The following is a 17,899-nucleotide window of genomic DNA, read 5'->3' as shown; positions in this document are numbered from 1 at the left end:
TTCGCTCAAATAGACATACACACCCAGGCAGATTTCACACCCCACCCTTCACTCACCCACCCGTTCTCATACACGGAAATGTGTGTGTGTTGCTGAAATGTGCTTCTTTTATTCATTCTTGTTTGCTCACTGTTTCTGCAGTGTAGACTGAATTACTCACATTTCTAAAGAACTCCAACTGGTGTGTTATTATGGTCATCGGAGCAGTCGTGACTCATGTTTTAATCAAATTCTTACAGTCGCTCATCTCTGCTCAGCATAGTCATTAGGTAAGAAAGATCAAGCGTTTATGAGCATTTTATTTAGTTCTTTCAAACATTAGGGTCGTAAACTTATGAATTTATTCCTTACTACTCTATTTGTAAGTTGGATAGTGTTTGTAAGCTGGATACACAGTAAAATCTTCAAACATCAGATATGTTTTGATTGGCTTTGATTTTGTCATTTCGTTAAACAATTTCGCCTTTTTTATTTGTTTTTGTTTGCTCACTGCATCTGTAGTGTAGGCAGAATAGCTTATATTTTGTAAAAACTCAAACAGAGTTGGCGTGTTTACGATTATCTAAGCAGTCGTGACTCACATCTCTCTATGATCAATCAAAAAGTGAGAAAGACCAAATGCTCCCGAGGGTCATATCACGGCCTGCAGTTCTTTCATCTTTCTTTTGTTCTTTTGACCATTCACATATATATATATATATATATATATATATATATATATATATATATATATATATATATATATATATATATATATATATATATATATATATATATATATATATATAATGTATCTGATTTTATGTAACACTTATCTAGTTTTGATGTATTTTGAAAACAATAACTTATGTTTGGTTAGGACATGATGTAATGATCAACCGGAACCCATAAAAATATGGTTACTTTCGTAACCTTCATTATTTATGAGTAGTTTATCCATCATAAGCTGGTGAATTAGAGACCCTGAATGTTTCTGTGGTGTTTTTGTTTGGGGTTTTTGGTAAATTCCTCCATCAGATTGACCTGAATTCTGAAGGGTGGATGCTTACACAAACATTCCTGCAAAACCAAAGCCGTGAATCACCCAGAGCTCAGAAGAATGGGAGATTTACACTTACTGTGTCAGGAGTGTACTTGAGCAGGTTAAGTAAGTCTAGTATCCATATCTGCAGGTGGATTAGGAGAGGAATTATGCCTTCATGGAGCTGTCAGAGGCCATGACTGCCGACACACACACATTTGAAGCAGACATAACACATTAACGGAGCTTTAGCTGTCGGGAGACTGCGTGTCTGTCGCTGCTGTAGGCCTGTGTGTGATACATCAAAACCTCACTGTTATGTCTGATATTAACATAGTTATCTCTCACCTTAGGGCACTGTCTCTCTCTCTTTCTCTTTCTCTTTCTCTCTTTCGCATCTTCCCAACTTTATACCTAAATCTTAACACATACACACACACACACATTCTGTCAGACAGTTCTGTGTGGTATAAGGTTTGCAGACAGACATGTGTAAGATAGACATGTTTAATCAGATTTATTACCTTCATCACACAGTAATTAGATGGTCTCTCATTCCACCTGAGTGATGCAAACTGTGTGTGTGTGTGTGTGTGTGTGTGTGTGTGTCTGGTGTTGGTTGCATCATCCTGGAGTCTTGAGGTTAGCAGAGTGGTGATGACTGTAAACAGATATTAAGTTACAAAATTCACAGCACAAACACAGACATGGTTCATACTTAAACAGATTTGTCAAAGCACACAGCACCGTCCCACAAACTCACACGTAAACACACCTATTGTCATGCCAGAGGAGCAGGGAGGCGAATTAAAGTTGGCATTAGTTAACATGCAGCAACATGCTTCAGACAAAAATAAAACGAACAAGGAATAAACAAACGAAAATGGAGAGGGAGTTCATTGAATAAGAGAATAAAAGAATAAGCGCACAGAGATGCGGGCAGAGCTGTGTGGTGTTTACTCATGCGCTCATGCACTTCCCACATGCTGCGTAACTGACTCGCACACATCAAATATGTCTGTGAAAAAGATTAATTATTTTGCATGAGTATAATGAAGCCTACTTGTAGGATCATTAAACTTTTTGCATTGTGACAGTTTTTATTTTCACCATAAATTCCATTTACTTTTTTTTTTTAAATAATTATTATTTAAATAAAATTTTAATACAAAAATTTCAATAATAATTATTTACCTAGGCTTACATAATTATATATTTTTTTATTAATATAAAAATATTTTCTATTAATGATATATTTTTCTTTTCTATTAATTTTATGTTTTTATAATATATATTATTTCATAAATATAACATTACGATAATAGAACAGGAAGGAAAATGTGCTTAATTGTAACAAAATAATGTCACAAAAAATCTTTTGGCAAGCACTATAAAACAGTCAGTGAATGGACAGTCCATTTGAGTCTTGGACTACATGTGTATGTGTGTGTTTGTGTGTGGACTTCAGAGAGTGTTTGAGTGTTTTAAGGAGGTGTGGCAAAAGATCTGACATAAAACCAGACTTCATGGTGGCTGTGTTTGTTTTTGCTGGTACTGAGGAAAGCCTGCATTTCCACTCAGCGTTATACAGCTTCTCTCTCTCTCTCTACTCTTAAATTCATTGTATTTCAGAAAAAAAAACACCATCTATGTAAATACTTCACGACAGGGTGTTTAAATGAATCAATAAATAGTTTATTTGATCAATGAATTAATAATTTACATGCAGCCTAACTGAACTGATTCACTGGAACAAACTGATTCAGGAGTTCAGTCAATCTACACTGCTGTTTGTTGACAACATATAGCCAAAAAACAGATGAGTTACTGTTATACTACTGATAAATGTATTTAAGGTAGTTGCATTGCTATTTTAGTTAGTTACTGCCCAACATTAGTCCTCTCAGAGATGCACAAAGCTCTCAGTTAGGCACATATTGTACTGCCCACAGACAGTGTCTGACACGCTGCTTTTATAGCAGTAGAGATCTGTCTGTTATTGACGTTGTGTAACGGCCAATCAAAATATTTGAGTGAGATGTTTATTTTCAGCAGAAGCACCAGCTGTGGCCTGAATAAGAGCATTTATACTGAAGAATTTATCATTGTGCAGAGAAAACCAGAGAGTGAGAGAGACTGGGAACAGTGTGCCATTAGTGGTGTTTGCTAAGGCAAGCATCATTATTACTATTGCACATACTTACGGTTATAGGGATTTATTCAAACTCCTTACCATAAGTATTAAATTGTGGTGTGTAACTTGTCCCATAATGATTGTTTAGGACACATGTGCTAGTATTTTTGGATCTGACTTGATTTCATGATTTTAAAAATAAAATGGACAAATCCAGTAGACTTGTATTGAAGGAGGGGCCCGGGACTGACTGGAATATGACTTGGGTAACAATCGTCCCTCCAGAACACCTTAGAAACCACCGACTAGCATCATGCTGACAAGTTTTGCATGGAAAAGCACCATTCATATTTTTCTCAGAAAATGTAAAAATGTAGTTGCATGCATCTCATATCTCATACGTGTATGTGTGTGTGTTGCAACAATTAGCTTGTAACAACTATCTCTTCTCGGACTAAGAGCAAACAGAACTCATTTGCATTTCAAATTGGCAGTTCAGTGCACTGACACACACACAGATATACTCTGTAATTCCCAAAGTATCTTATTTTAGACTCGTTCAGCGACTTCTGTGTGTGTGTGTGTGTGTGTGTGTGTGTGTGTGTGTGTGTGTGTGTGTGTGTGTGTGTGTGCGAGACAGCTGCATGCTAATGCTGATGGAGTGATTTAAATGCTCAGATCGTACACACACACATAAAGGCGTCACATGCTAAAGATAAGATATGTGATAAACACACACACCTTTAACAGACACCCAAAATATCATTCCTCATGACACACTGATACTTTTCTTGGCTTGTCAGCAAAACAGAAAGATTTCAGTTATCTACTCATACACATGCAATTTTAGAGATGGGGCTCTGTGTGTGTGTGTGTGTGTGTGTGTGTGTGTGTGTGTGTGTGTGTGTGTGTGTGTGTGTGTGTGTGTGTGTGTGTGTGTGTGTGTGTGTGTGTGTGTGTGTGTGTGTGTGTGTGTGTGTGTGTGTGTGTGTAATGCGACACCAGCATAAGATTTCATGTTTGTTTTTCTCGGCACCTTTGATGAAAACACTAGCAGCTCTCTCAAACTGAGCATGTGTGGACAAATTCACTCTGTTGCAATCGTACAAAGACACACAGATAGGGCTGGGCAGTTATAATATTCACTGTTTATTCATGATGGGTTTGCTGCCAAAATAAAATTAAAATTGAGCAACAGTATTTCTGGTTTAAACTTCATTAGCAAAAATGGTGTTGGTAAGTTTAGATGACTTCCATAAATCAAATTAATCAACTTTCGTTCAGTGAGCTGATTCAAAACTGATTCAACAATTAATTTGTTTCATTATACTAAAATTAAAAAATGTTTACATGTAATAAAATATTCAAGGAAAAATATCTGTATGCATTGTATCATTATGTATTGCATATAAATGATTAAAAAAAGTTATTTTATTATTATTTGTATTAATTTAAATAGACTTTTAAGAGCAAATACATAAATATCAATATAGAGATATCTTAAATATCGTCAAAAGGATAAAATTTTCTTTTAACTGTATTGCACAGCACTTTATTATTTATTACATTAATATATATGTTGGTTTTATATATATTTGTTTATCAATATGTGTTATCACTGCATATGAATTACATTTTATTTTATTATTTTTTGTGTTAATTTACAGCTATTTTAAAGAGCAAATACACATTAAGAGATATAGTAAATAATGTCAAAGGGATGTAAAATATTGAGTTTTTTTAGCAATATCACATTATTTATTTTGTATTAATGAATATTTTGGTTTGATAAATTGACAAAAATTGAATATATATATATATATATATATATATATATATATATATATATATATATATATATATATATATATATATTTGTCTGCATCTGACAGATTACCAGTTGACAAGTGATTAAATATGTATATATATATATATATATATATTTTTTTTTTTTTTTTGCAGGATTATGGCCAGATCAGATTGATCCTCCTGCACTGAAGACGTGCAAAGTGGAAGACGACTTGCGCTGGTCAAGTAAGAGACTTTACAAACACACACACACACACCAGAACACATTATGTCTTAAAGGAGTAGTTCATCCAAAGATATTGTTCCAAACCCTTTTGACCCCTTTATTTCCTTTTTGTGGTGATCTATTCCTCTTTTATATTGTTGGTAGTTGAATGAGAGAATGAATCACTGTGACATATAGATCATCAAACCACACACACATACACACACACACACAAACAATGTTGTCCTCGGATAACTTTTAATATGCAAATGTGTGTGGGTGTGTTGCAGTCATAATGGGTGAATCATAATATTAATGTTCCAATCAGAATGCAACGTTTTTACGGAGGGGCTGAAACAAACAGAATGTAGAAAATTATCTACTTTCGCTTTCACATGCACACACACGCATGGGCCCAGAAACATCAAAAAAATATTTGCTGTGTGTGAAATACACACACCCACCTGCTTTGGCACACACACACACACACACATATAAACACTCTCACTCGAAAACATTCACACAAACTCTCGCTGCCATGGACACACGGCCACATACCTGGTGCTGGCATGGTTTTCTTTCCCCACGGCGACGCAGAATTCCTGCCCTTCCTGTTCCCGCAAACCCCAAACATCCAAATCAGCTGAGTCATTTTTACCTCCACCACACACAAACACACACACAAGTTTCCCAGCTGGTGTGACATTTAAGTTACAGCTTTCTTTAATTGCACTTTGATTGATTTATTATTCCTAATAGGCTCGCAGTGTGTCAGGTGGCATTTTTCAAAACACCAGATGGCAGTTTCATCATAATTCATGCTCAAATATTTGACATTTATTAAAGGCCACATGCACACTACAGCCAAATACATTGTCAAAACTAGGAGTTTAATTTCATTCTGGACAGTCTGTAGTTATTTATGGGAGTGATTTTTTTCTGCATATTTTCATTTATCAAAAATAGCAGTATTCTTTTTCACAGCCATGAGATGCCAAAACTTTGCTTGTCAATTATTTCAAGATAATTAAGAGTATTCACTCCTACATTTTACTGTGGTTGTCATTCTCGTAACTTTACAGTGTATACGTGGCCAAAGAGAGTTTTGAAACTTATTCAGGCAGATTATTCAGTCTTATTTGGAAGATGAAATTCTGTTTTAGAATTCGCAGATTTATTCCAGAACCTGTTCATGACTTCTAAATGAATTTGGAGTGTATTCAGATCGATCACGATTACATTAGGTTAGATTAGATTATTGTAACATTTGCCAGAAAATCATTTTATTTCTCATAGTTTGCTCTTTCATCGCTGAGAAGATTTAATGTCTCATTTAAGTATCAATTTTGTCTCAGATGTTTCTCTTCTCTTCCAAATTTTTAATAAGCAAAAATTAGTTAATTGTTGACATACAGTAAAAAGACCAAGAATAGCTCAGATCATTTGGTTTTGGAAGAACTTGATGAGAAATGTTTGAGTTCATATTGAGATGTCTGACTTTGATCGAAGGCTTATCTGAGCTCAGCATGAGACATTTTTGAGATCTCATCTGAAACTTTAGAAGAGACCAATAGGGTCTTTTTCTTAACGGAAGCATCTGAGGAATAGAGTTTCCTTTTTCTTACCCTCTCATTGCTGTCCATGAGAAACAATTGAGATATTAGATAGATCTCATTTGTGCTTTCTCTGTCCTGTTGGCTCAGATACCATGTGTTCTCTGCTGCAGACTTGCGTGAGTGTAATGTTGACTCACCGCTCTGAACTGCAATGATCAGAAACGCCTACAGGAATAATGAGATCCAACAGTTCTTATATTTCATAATAATTGCTTCCGAAAGAACTGAATATTGATTCCCTTCAATGTCCTAGAACAGCAAAAGCTGCTTAATAATTGTGATTTTTGGATCAATGATAATGCAGTCATTTCAACAAATGGATTTTAGAGTCAATAAGATCAAATTCCTCACTGGAAAAAAAAAAAACAACATTCCTGATCTATTCACAAAATGTGTCTCATTGTGATCCAGGTCTTGAATCAATGACCTGATTTGTAAATCTCCAGTACAGTATCAGATGTTTGTGAATGGTAACCTGACCCATCCTGATGTATGAGATCGCAGCGCGGCACATGTCGGAGATGAGCTAGTTTGCATGCGACGTGCCGTGTTGTCTTATGGACTACAGCTCTAACATAAACACACAAGATCTACATGTTTGCCTGCGTCTCAGGTTCTCTGCCTTTTGGAGTTATATGTCATTACCTTCAGTTATCATTTATCAACATCCAGTGCAAACATTTTGGCCCTGCTTCAGTTTTCTACCTATTAGTAAAACCATCAGATTATCACTTGGGAAACTAGGCTCTAAATGTATTAGACTGAAAGTTACTCTACTTACATTTACAGTGGCTCCACTTAAGATACTGTGTGTGTGTGTGTTGCTTTTCAAGCAAGATATCTCATAAATAAAATATACCACAAAGAATGTTTTCTAGGGGGGGGGGGGGGGGGGGGGGTAAATAAAAAATAAAAATTCTTATGATTGTCAAATGCTAGCGGAACATGTCCATAGTGTGCAACACCAGTTGGTTAAAAGTAATAGTTTGGGGCCACTGTATATGGCATAGTTGACAAGTTGTAGCGATTGTTTGGTTGGTTCCTGTGGGTTTGTGTCACTAGTTGAGCATAAAACCACAAAGTAGAAACTCAAACCATGAACAAGTAAGCAAGTCTGGAATCCACATCATTGTATTATTGTTAGATATGCGGCATTTTTGATATCCTACATTCTGACGCAAATATTCACGATTTGATTAGATTATATAGAGTATCGAGTATATATTTCAGTCTTTATGTCTCTATGTCTTTCTCTCTCCTGGCCGCATGATTTGCCTGGTCCAGGTGTAATCCATCTGTTTTTGCATCGCCATTTTACAGGTGAGGGCCGATATTTGCATCCTCACCAGAACCCTGATCCCATACACAAACATGCACAATTCCTGCTGAATAGCTACTGCTTGCTCTTCTGTTAACAAACAAAATCAGTTTCTACTGCAGTCAAATGAGGCAAACCTCTGTAGTGAGCCGGGTTACACGCTTGACTGTGGGCTAGTGGAACACGGCGAACTGAACTGCTCACTGTGATGGGCGAGAACACAATGGGACGATAGGGGGCATTTTTAAGAAACTGTGACAGTTTCTTCATTTAATTTCGTTTGTATAAATCACTGCTGAACTTTAAAGAAGTTCTAAATGCCAGGGTCATAACTGCCATAAACTTTAAGGGACTCCCCAGAGAAGAACATTTCCCTTCTACTGTTGAGACTAGTCATCAACAAATAGGAGTTGGTTTTTGTATTTTTTATTCTATATTGCTTCTGCTAAACAATCCTGTTGACATGTCAAATATGAGTGTAAACATAATAAAAATACATAATAAGTAAAAGAGAACTTCTGTTTGAACTGTGTGGACAAAAAAGGGAAGTCACTCTCTTAAATGTATTAATAATATTGATTAATAGTAATATTTTTCTGTATGTTATTTTCCCCATAATTGTTAGTTTCATTTCTTCATAAAGTTATTTTCCCCATTTATAATAATATTATTAAAGGAGAAAATGACATAGAATAATGGGTTATACCACATACTTTCCCTCTCTTTGCTCTTTTTTTATCTGTTTTTAAAGAGTTTTTCCACTGATACTAATGTAGAACATGTGTGAGGTGGTTATACATGGAAACACCGCTAGTAATTCTCTAGAGCAGTGGTCTTCGAAAGGGGGTCAATAATGTGTTTTTATGATTTTTGTGGTGTAAACATCTTAAAGTATGTCAAAACATTGATATGGCACTATATGCAAGTTATCATTGGCCAGGTATAAAATTAAACTCTCAGTTTTTATAATAGCAATCACAATATGCTCAAATGGTTGAAGACCTTGTTCTAGAGCAACATTCAGGAAACGTTCATGTTGTTAATAACCTGTGAGGCACTAGAGGGAGACACTGATTCTGAATGTTTGTGCATCTACGAGGTAATGAGGTTAAACAATGTGTACAGTTAGGTGTTATATCTGGTTTGCAGCTGTTTCTCAACTTATCCGTCAGATTTAAGCTTTTAGTATTTAATCGTGTATGGTGTGTTTGTGTGTGTGTGTGTGAGAGAGAGAGAGAGAGTCTGGCTGGAATTCATGGCCATTTCAGTTGAATCAACAGCAGCTGAAATCTTGAATTCTCCTTGGTTCGAATCAGATTCTGGCCCTCCAAAAGAGTAAAAGAGAAAGTCAACACCCCTCAGAGAGAAAGAGAGAGGGAAAACATGTTCTCTGAAGAAAAGAAAAAAAAAACTGAAGTTGAGGAAATTGAAATGGAACTGTATGCTTTTCTCTCTCTTTCTCTGTTTCTGTTTGTAAATGGACCCAGTGCCCCAGACAAACGGGGGAGAGACTTTTAAACAAGTCAGTGGCACGCACAGACGGCATTCTCCTCCCTCAGGCGCCTGCATGCCAAAGCCTGCTCCAGTATCCCAGCAGCCCTTGCTCGATTGTAGGCAATAAGCAGAAAAATAAAGCCAGAAAACAACAAACTGGCAGAAACAGGCAGCAGTTTGTGTGCAGGTGCACAGATGTTTCCATTACACCTGTTCTCACAGTCATGACACACACAAGACATAAACACTAAATGAAAAAACCTCAGACGTCAGAGCATACCAGCATTCATCTTCCTCCCCAGCCTCGTAACGCTACGTTCGCACTGTTTTCACTTTGACCCTTTTTAGGCGATCATGTGGAGTTCACAAATGACACTAGGTGGCGCTAGTTCAGTGTGTCAGTAGGGTTCTGTGGCAATTGTTCATCTGCTGAATTTGACAGATCATTTTAATGTTATATGTATTAAATATTAATATAATATAATAATTTAAATGGTAATGACAATTTTAAGATTTATTTAATTATTACATTTTAAAAACATTTTTTTTAACTGTATTTAATATTTATCTTGGCATTTTGGATCATTTCTGGGTCACAAACATTTTTGTATTTTTTAATGATTTAGAATTTTAATCAACACATTATTGAAGTTGTTTAGATGTTAAAGTGCCACTTTCTTTATCTTCAGGTACGGAGCTGTTCCAGCAGAGGACATCTTTCCCGTCTCTGTCTCCATTAACGGCTCCTCGTTTCTCTGATTCACACATGCATTATCCGGGTCCTTTCACCTACTCTGCTAACCCGTCCAGCACTGGAATCGGCGGTCTCAGCGTGGCCGGTATGCCCACCTCCAGCCGCTACCACACCTACCTGCCGCCTCCCTATCCTGGCAACCAGAACCAGAACTCCCACTTCCAGACCAACTCCTCGCCGTACCACCTGTATTACGGCACCGGATCCGGCTCGTACCAGTTCTCCATGGTTCCGACCGGCGGCACCGGATCGGGAGGCGACAGGTCGCCCACCCGCATGCTGACGTCCTGTACCGCGGCGGGTGGAGCCGGTGGCACCGCTGGCGGAAACAACAGCCTGCTTAACGCCAGCCTCGGTAACCAGAGCGATGGGGTGGATGCCGACGGTAGCCATAGCAACTCGCCCACAGCAATGAGTGCGTCGACACGCATAGACGAGTCCGTCTGGAGGCCTTACTGAGAAATAGTGTGCGGAAAGACTGACAGAAGAGGTCAATATTAAGAGAAAGGTGAAAGTCATGCATGTTTGATCGTTTTATGTTTCTTTGTCCTTCTATGACGTCAATCGCTTCTAAGACTACCAATGTGATCAAATGACCAGAAATTAGTTGGCCGACTGTTGACCTTTTGCTCTGGACGCTCTATACGGCACAGAAACTGACCTCCATTGATCAAAACTGAAGGAGGACACAAGTCTCACAGGAAATTGATGTGTATATAGAAAGAGTAAAAAATTATCATAAAAAAATGAGGCTCCATAGTAATATATCAGCGACTTTTTTGTTACTGAAAAAGCTGAACAAACCAAAGAAAAGAAAAGCAGGTGGACATATTGTGATGGGCCTGTATCTGAAAACAGACAATTTATCCAGCCTTACAAACCAATCTGCCTGAAAGCTGTAATTCCCAGAGTGCTTTGCAACCACGAAGCGTTTGTCATGCAGAGAGTATAAAAGAGCTTCACGGAGCTGCAGGACTGTGGGACTTTTAACTCTGTAAATATACCAAAAATGTCACCCTCGACTTTCAGGTACTTTCCAAAAATGCTGAAATAGTCTTGAAATGGTAAGATGTGTATAATACAAATGTGTGTCAATGTGAGCTTTGTGAGATGTTATGCCAATGGGTTTTTCATTGAGAAAAAAAAAATCACAAAGGGTGAATCACAAAACTTGTCAGGAACATATCCAGGTCATGTTTATTGAGAAATGAAAAATCATATTTTGCAGAAAATTATGCCATTATTATTTTTTTATTTTTTTTTTGCATTCCAACATTATTTTTTATCAAAATGAAGCACATTTGACCCCCAGAAAAAATAAAAAATAAAAGATGCATAATTTCATTTGCAAATCATTTACTTTTACAAAAACATAGGCATAATTTTTTTATGCAAACAATTTTTTGATTTTGGGGTAAAATGTGATCTGGATGTGTTTTTGTGAGATTCACCCTTTAGCTATGGGTTCTCGATTTGTAGAAACGTGAAAGAGTGTCTATATTCCAAAGACAGACAGGTGTTTGATTTTTTTTTTTTTTTTTTTGGTTTCTTGCTTTGCATCAAAATCACAAACAATTCAATTGTCTTTGAACTTGTGGCAACTCATCTTTTTTGGAATAGTTTTTAGAGTAATCTTTTTTTTTTTTTTTTTTTTTTTCTCAGTGTTGATCGCTTTTTATGACTTAGCAGTTTCTTAAAACGATTCTGATCAGTTTGCGCTCAGTTTTATTATTATTTTTTTTTATTTATTTGAGCCAAAGTGGATGCGTTCCTATTTCAGGTCTGTTCCAGGTCTGTTCCGGGTCAAACATTTCGTATTTCTTTTTTTATTATTATTCTTTTTAAGTTTCTTTTTTAATCTTTGTTTTAATATAAAATTGGAAGTTGTGCTACTGTAATATATTCTTTCTAAATTATACAAAACAAATTTTAATGTAATGTCTATGTTTTTCCAATGCAGCTTTAATGCACTAAAACGTTTATTTAAGAGGTTATATGTCCTTGTAAACCACATAATGGAGACATTCTTACCAGATTGAGTTCCACATGATATTTAGTCATACTGCCTGAAAGACCTCAACCCTCACAAGCTAAAGAGTCCAACAATCACCTGTTGTCAACTATGTCTGTAAAGTGTGAAAAATATGTTGCTCTAAGCACCTACATTATATGTCTATTTTTCCTACCTTGTTCTTGGAATGACTGAAATCGGAGATAATAATTGGGCACGTTTGAAAGGAGATCGGTCTCGATTATTTGAATAACAAAACCATGCACATGCTCATACAAGGAAGGCAAAGTGGCCATGACACACACACACACACACACACACACATTCACGTAACAGGTGTAAGTGAATATTTCAGCCCATAACCCAGAGGTTTTTCCCATGCTCACACCTGCTGCCTTTACCTGAGGGCAAAGAGCCCCAAAAGAGCAAAGGAAACAAGTAGAAAGATAGATGAAGAGATCCATATCTCCTTTCGCAATCATTGGTCATCCTTCAGGCCTTGTTATCCAAGCAGAAGTGCCCGTGTTCAGCTTGATTCACGGCCGCTTTGATGCCTTTATGGCGGCGGTTATTTTCCTTCCCATTGTGCCTCCCCTTGATTATTGCCTAAAGCTGCAGGCTACAGGAAAGATGGATTCAAAATGTGAGCTGGTCTAGTTACACGCGGGAGTCTATTCTCTCCTGCGAGGACTTCTGGGTAATAGAATCCTGTGCTATGGGAAACATTTGCTTCTGCAATTCTGAAGTATGGTTTAATGATTCTCTCAGTGCCTCAGTCTGGATCTATTAATGTCTGTGGATATCAAATCCTGTCGTCTCATCTTATGTGTTTGTTGTGATTGTTGATTATGATTGAGATGGATCAAGAATCCAAATCAGGCTAAAATATTATTTGCTGGCCCAAAATAAGACCAAAGACGTATCTATTTATTTCCACTATCAATAATGATTTTTATTTTGCGTTGCATTGAACAGTCTGTTGACGCCAAGGCTCTGTTCCAAAACCTAATGAGCTTCTTACATAGAGAGCACAGAGGCTGTAACAAAAAGTAAGTGGCTTATTTATGCCTGTGTAAAGCATTCAGTTATTTAAAGGCAGATGTCTATGTGGGCAGCAGCGAAGCTCAATATGTTTTGGAACACATCCCAAATGTTGCCAGTGAAGTGAATATCACTGAGGAGTCTGTGATGTTTGTAAAAATGCACAGATTATAATCATGCTGAAAGAGCTAAAAAGCACAACACACTCCTGTAGAACAAATCGTCTTTTTCACTCATTGTATGTTTGCAATTTTGGTTCTGAAATATGCTCTTTTGTTCCTTCATTGTGTGCTATGATGTAGTTTTTTATGCTTTTTAATTAAAAAAAAAGATCAGGATTTGCTTGTGATTTCATTTACTTGTCATTAATGTTTTTGTAATTCAGCCGTTGATTTTACAATGCATAAGAAAAGTTATATAAATTAAATTTCCTCAATATTTCCACATTTCAATAGTGTCATTTTATTGAGATTATACTTAAAGTGTAACTTTGCCTATTTTCAACCCGCTTTGTATAGTTACAATGTCTGTATTATAATGAACAGTGATTAGGCTACTCGTTTTCCGTGTTAACTGGGCCGAGAAATTCACATTTATTTGTCAGCAAAAGTCAGCATGATGATGCAAAACGCATCATCGGGTGCACTTTTGACAGCTCCAGGGCTTTCGTGAAAACGTGTACTCTTTGAACTCTTGCACCCGGGAACAATACAAGTCGACACCATTATGACTAAAAGTTTGTAAAGAAGTATTTCCTACTAAAGCAAGGCGGTATTTGACTCCGGTAAGCGTATCCATAGCAGACTGGTGGGAGTGGCCTAGTGCATTATGGGTGTTGAAGTTTTTTTTGCAACAGCATTTTTTTCTGTTCTTTAGTCAGGCACTGATTTCAAAAAAATATTTTTCCCTTTCTACAGTACAGGCACCAAAGTTTTATTGAAAGCCCATTTTAGCAGTGGTGAAGTACCACTTTAAATTTAACATATTTTAGTCACTTAAAAACAGCTTTACACTTGAAATGAAACTTTAAAATGATGTACCCTCACATAGAACACTTTATTATACACAAAATATTAATAATACTCAAATAATAAATAAAAAAGATTAAGTCATATATGCTACCATTTAAATGTTTAGGGTCGGAAAGTGTTCTTTAATGTGATTTTGAAAGAGGTCTCTTAAGTTCAACAAGGATGCATTTATTTAATCAAAAATACAGTAAAAACGGTAATATTGTGAAATATTATTAATTTAAAATACCTTTTTCCTATTTGAATATATTTTATAATGTAATTTATTCATGTGATGGCATTTATTTGAAATAGAAATCTTTTGTAACATGTCTTAACTGTCACTTTTGATCAAGTTAATGCATCCTTGCTAAATAAAACCACATAAATTTTCCTTTAAAGACCGCAAACTTCTGACCAGTGTAAGTGGCCTTTTATAAATCATACATAATGTATGAAAACTGCTAAATTGGCTAAACCACTAAATGTATTATAAACATAGCTGAGGAAATACTCATATTTAACTGTCAAGTTTCACATCTTTCACATAACCTTCAAATGTGAAGGTTTGTTTTTTAAATTTTCAAGCCAACATTCAAAGTTTGTCTTGACAAACCATCGTTTTCTAATTGAATCTGAGAATATTTATGTGAGGATGTGTTTGCTGTCACTTTAGAGGAAGCTCATGCTAAAAACTTCACACATCACATAATCATAGTCGAGTTCAGTTTTCACACCTTTCACTCGACAAACAGCAGCTGCTCTATATCTTCACAGAATGTGAAAGATGTGTGAAGATTCCCATGGTTTGTGATAGTTCAATCACCTCTGTTTATCAGATTTAACTATAACTTTTGTCTCAAACCCCTCAGGACACAAACACAGAGTTCTGCTGCTCGGACTGTGTTCAAATGTAATGCTAATGTAAACATGGCCGCTCTTCCAAACCTGTCATGCAGTCAGCAGGCATTACTGTCAGACCAGGTAATTATTTGAAAAGACTTAATTGGATGTGGTCAATTGAATCACTCTCAGCAGAAAGTAAATATAGACAGTGAATTCACCTAATGAGTCATGTTCAGTGAATATGATGGGGTTGATGGGTGTGTGCTGTATTTCAATATAAGGACACTACTGTCATGTTTTAGGATCTTGGGGGAACATGCATAAGTTTGATATTGTACAAACTTGAGTTTGGTAGTCTGTCTATCTATCTATCTATCTATCTATCTATCTATCTATCTATCTATCTATCTATCTATCTATCTATCTATCTATCTATCATCCTTCAGTTTGTTTATCTATCTATCTATCTAGCTATCTATCCTTCAGCATGTCTGTCTATCTATCCTTCAGTTTATCAGCCAACCAATCAATTTATTTATCTATCTATCCTTCAGTTTGTTTATCTATCTATCTATCTATCTATCTATCTATCTATCTATCTATCTATCTATCTATCTATCTATCTATCTATCTATCTATCTATCTATCATCCTTCAGTTTGTTTATCTATCTATCTATCTATCTATCTATCTATCTATCTATCTATCTATCTATCTATCTATCTATCATACTTCATTTTGTTTATCTATATATCTATCTATCAATCTATCTATCTATCTATCTATCTATCTATCTATCTATCTATCTATCTATCTATCTATCTATCTATCTATCTATCCTTCAGTTTGTTTATCTATCTATCTATCTATCTATCTATCTATCTATCTATCTATCTATCTATCTATCTATCTATCTATCTATCTATCCTTCAGTTTATCTATCTATCTATCTATCTATCTATCTATCTATCCTATCTATCTATCTATCTATCTACCTATCTATCTATCTATCTATCTATCTATCTATCTATCATTCAGTTTGTTTATCTATCTATCTATCTATCTATCTATCTATCTATCTATCTATCTATCTATCTATCTATCTATCTATCTATCTATCTATCTATCTATCTATCTATCTATCTATCCTTCAGCGTGTCTATCTATCCTTCAGTTTATCAGCCAACCAATCAATCTATTTATCTATCTATCTATCTATCATCCTTCAGTTTGTTTATCTATCTATCTATCTAGCTATCTATCCTTCAGCGTGTCTATCTATCCTTCAGTTTATCAGCCAACCAATCAATCTATTTATCTATCTATCCTTCAGTTTGTTTTATCTATCTATCTATCTATCTATCTATCTATCTATCTATCTATCTATCTATCTATCTATCTATCTATCTATCTATCTATCTATCTATCTATCTATCTATCTATCTATCTTTCAGTTTATCAATCTATCTATCTTTCAGTTTATCAATCTATCTATCTTTCAGTTTATCTATCTATCTATCTATCTATCTATCTATCTATCTATCTATCTATCTATCTATCTATCTATCTATCTATCTATCTATCTATCTATCTATCCTTCAGTTTGTTTATCTATATCAAATTCAAATTCAAAATTGCTTTATTGGCATGACTGCAAATGATACAATATTGCCAAAGCATATATACATAAAACAATAATAAAACATCTGTATAACAGAAGAAAATATGATCAAATATTACAACACTATCAAATATTACAACATAACTTAAACTTAAATTAACAGTGTAACAAATTAGAACTTGTCTGAACATTTAATACCACAGTGTTTAAACATATATACACACACACGTACTGAGGGTCACTGTGGGTCAGACACACACACACACACACATTACACACATTCACCCTCTGTTTCTCAGGCTGCGGCACATCCACACGTATCTCGCGGCCATTGCTGCTGTCTGTCCCTGTCCTAATATTTTCTTTATTTGTTCTATATCAGTCATGGCTGTAAAGTTCTTCATTGAGCTGCTGAATTTGGTGAAGTAGAGTTTGGTGTGTATTTGTGGCAGTGAAGGAGTAAGTGCGTCTCTCCTCTCGATCTCTCCTGTCCTGCAGTGAACACACACCCTTTGCTCTCTGGGTAACCAGCTCTTTCTGTGTCTGCCGGTCTCAATGGCTAAACTGTGCTCACTGAGCCTGTACTTGGTCAGGATCCGTCTCTGCTTCGTGTCTTTGACACTTTGGAGATATCTTTCATAATTTCATTTTAGAGTTTGATAGAATTGTAATTTACTTTGTGTTTTAGTTTCCTGATCCCAATGTTCCAGATATGTATTTTTAGTCTCAGAACCAGCTGACTGAGGGAACTTTTTTCGGGGTTCAGTTCTTAGGTTTGTAATGCTTTAAAATGTAGCAATTCTGTGGGACTTGATTTTACATCCAGAATTTGAGGGATCTTTTTTGCATATTACAGTTTTTCTTAGTCGCTTTGGTACATTTCTCAGATCAGAATTGAAATTCTCAAAACTACCTGTTCAATTCTCACATCATTGTGTCACTTGTGCACATCAAAAAAGCAGTTTCTCATTTCTTTGAACAAGTTGCAAATGCTTTGGTACATCCATGCAAATGATTATG

At 35.8% G+C, this 17,899-nt stretch overlaps 1 protein-coding gene across 2 annotated transcripts in view; it reads left to right on the top strand.

Annotated features, from left to right (window-relative positions):
• Window positions 1–13,839, top strand: part of runx3 (RUNX family transcription factor 3) — a 56,628-nt gene extending 42,789 nt beyond the window's left edge. For both annotated transcript variants that reach the window (XM_067386056.1, XM_067386057.1), the window contains 2 exons: window positions 5,118–5,189; window positions 10,287–13,839. In XM_067386056.1, the coding sequence (XP_067242157.1) occupies window positions 5,118–5,189; window positions 10,287–10,810 (596 nt within the window). In that variant the 3' untranslated portion in view covers window positions 10,811–13,839. The remainder of the gene's footprint in view (window positions 1–5,117; window positions 5,190–10,286) is intronic.
• The last annotated feature ends 4,060 nt before the right edge of the window (window positions 13,840–17,899 follow it).

This window comes from Chanodichthys erythropterus, chromosome 5 (assembly GCF_024489055.1).
Source record: "Chanodichthys erythropterus isolate Z2021 chromosome 5, ASM2448905v1, whole genome shotgun sequence".
Taxonomy (NCBI): Eukaryota; Metazoa; Chordata; class Actinopteri; order Cypriniformes; family Xenocyprididae; genus Chanodichthys; species Chanodichthys erythropterus.
This window is presented reverse-complemented; position numbering and strand designations above follow the sequence as displayed.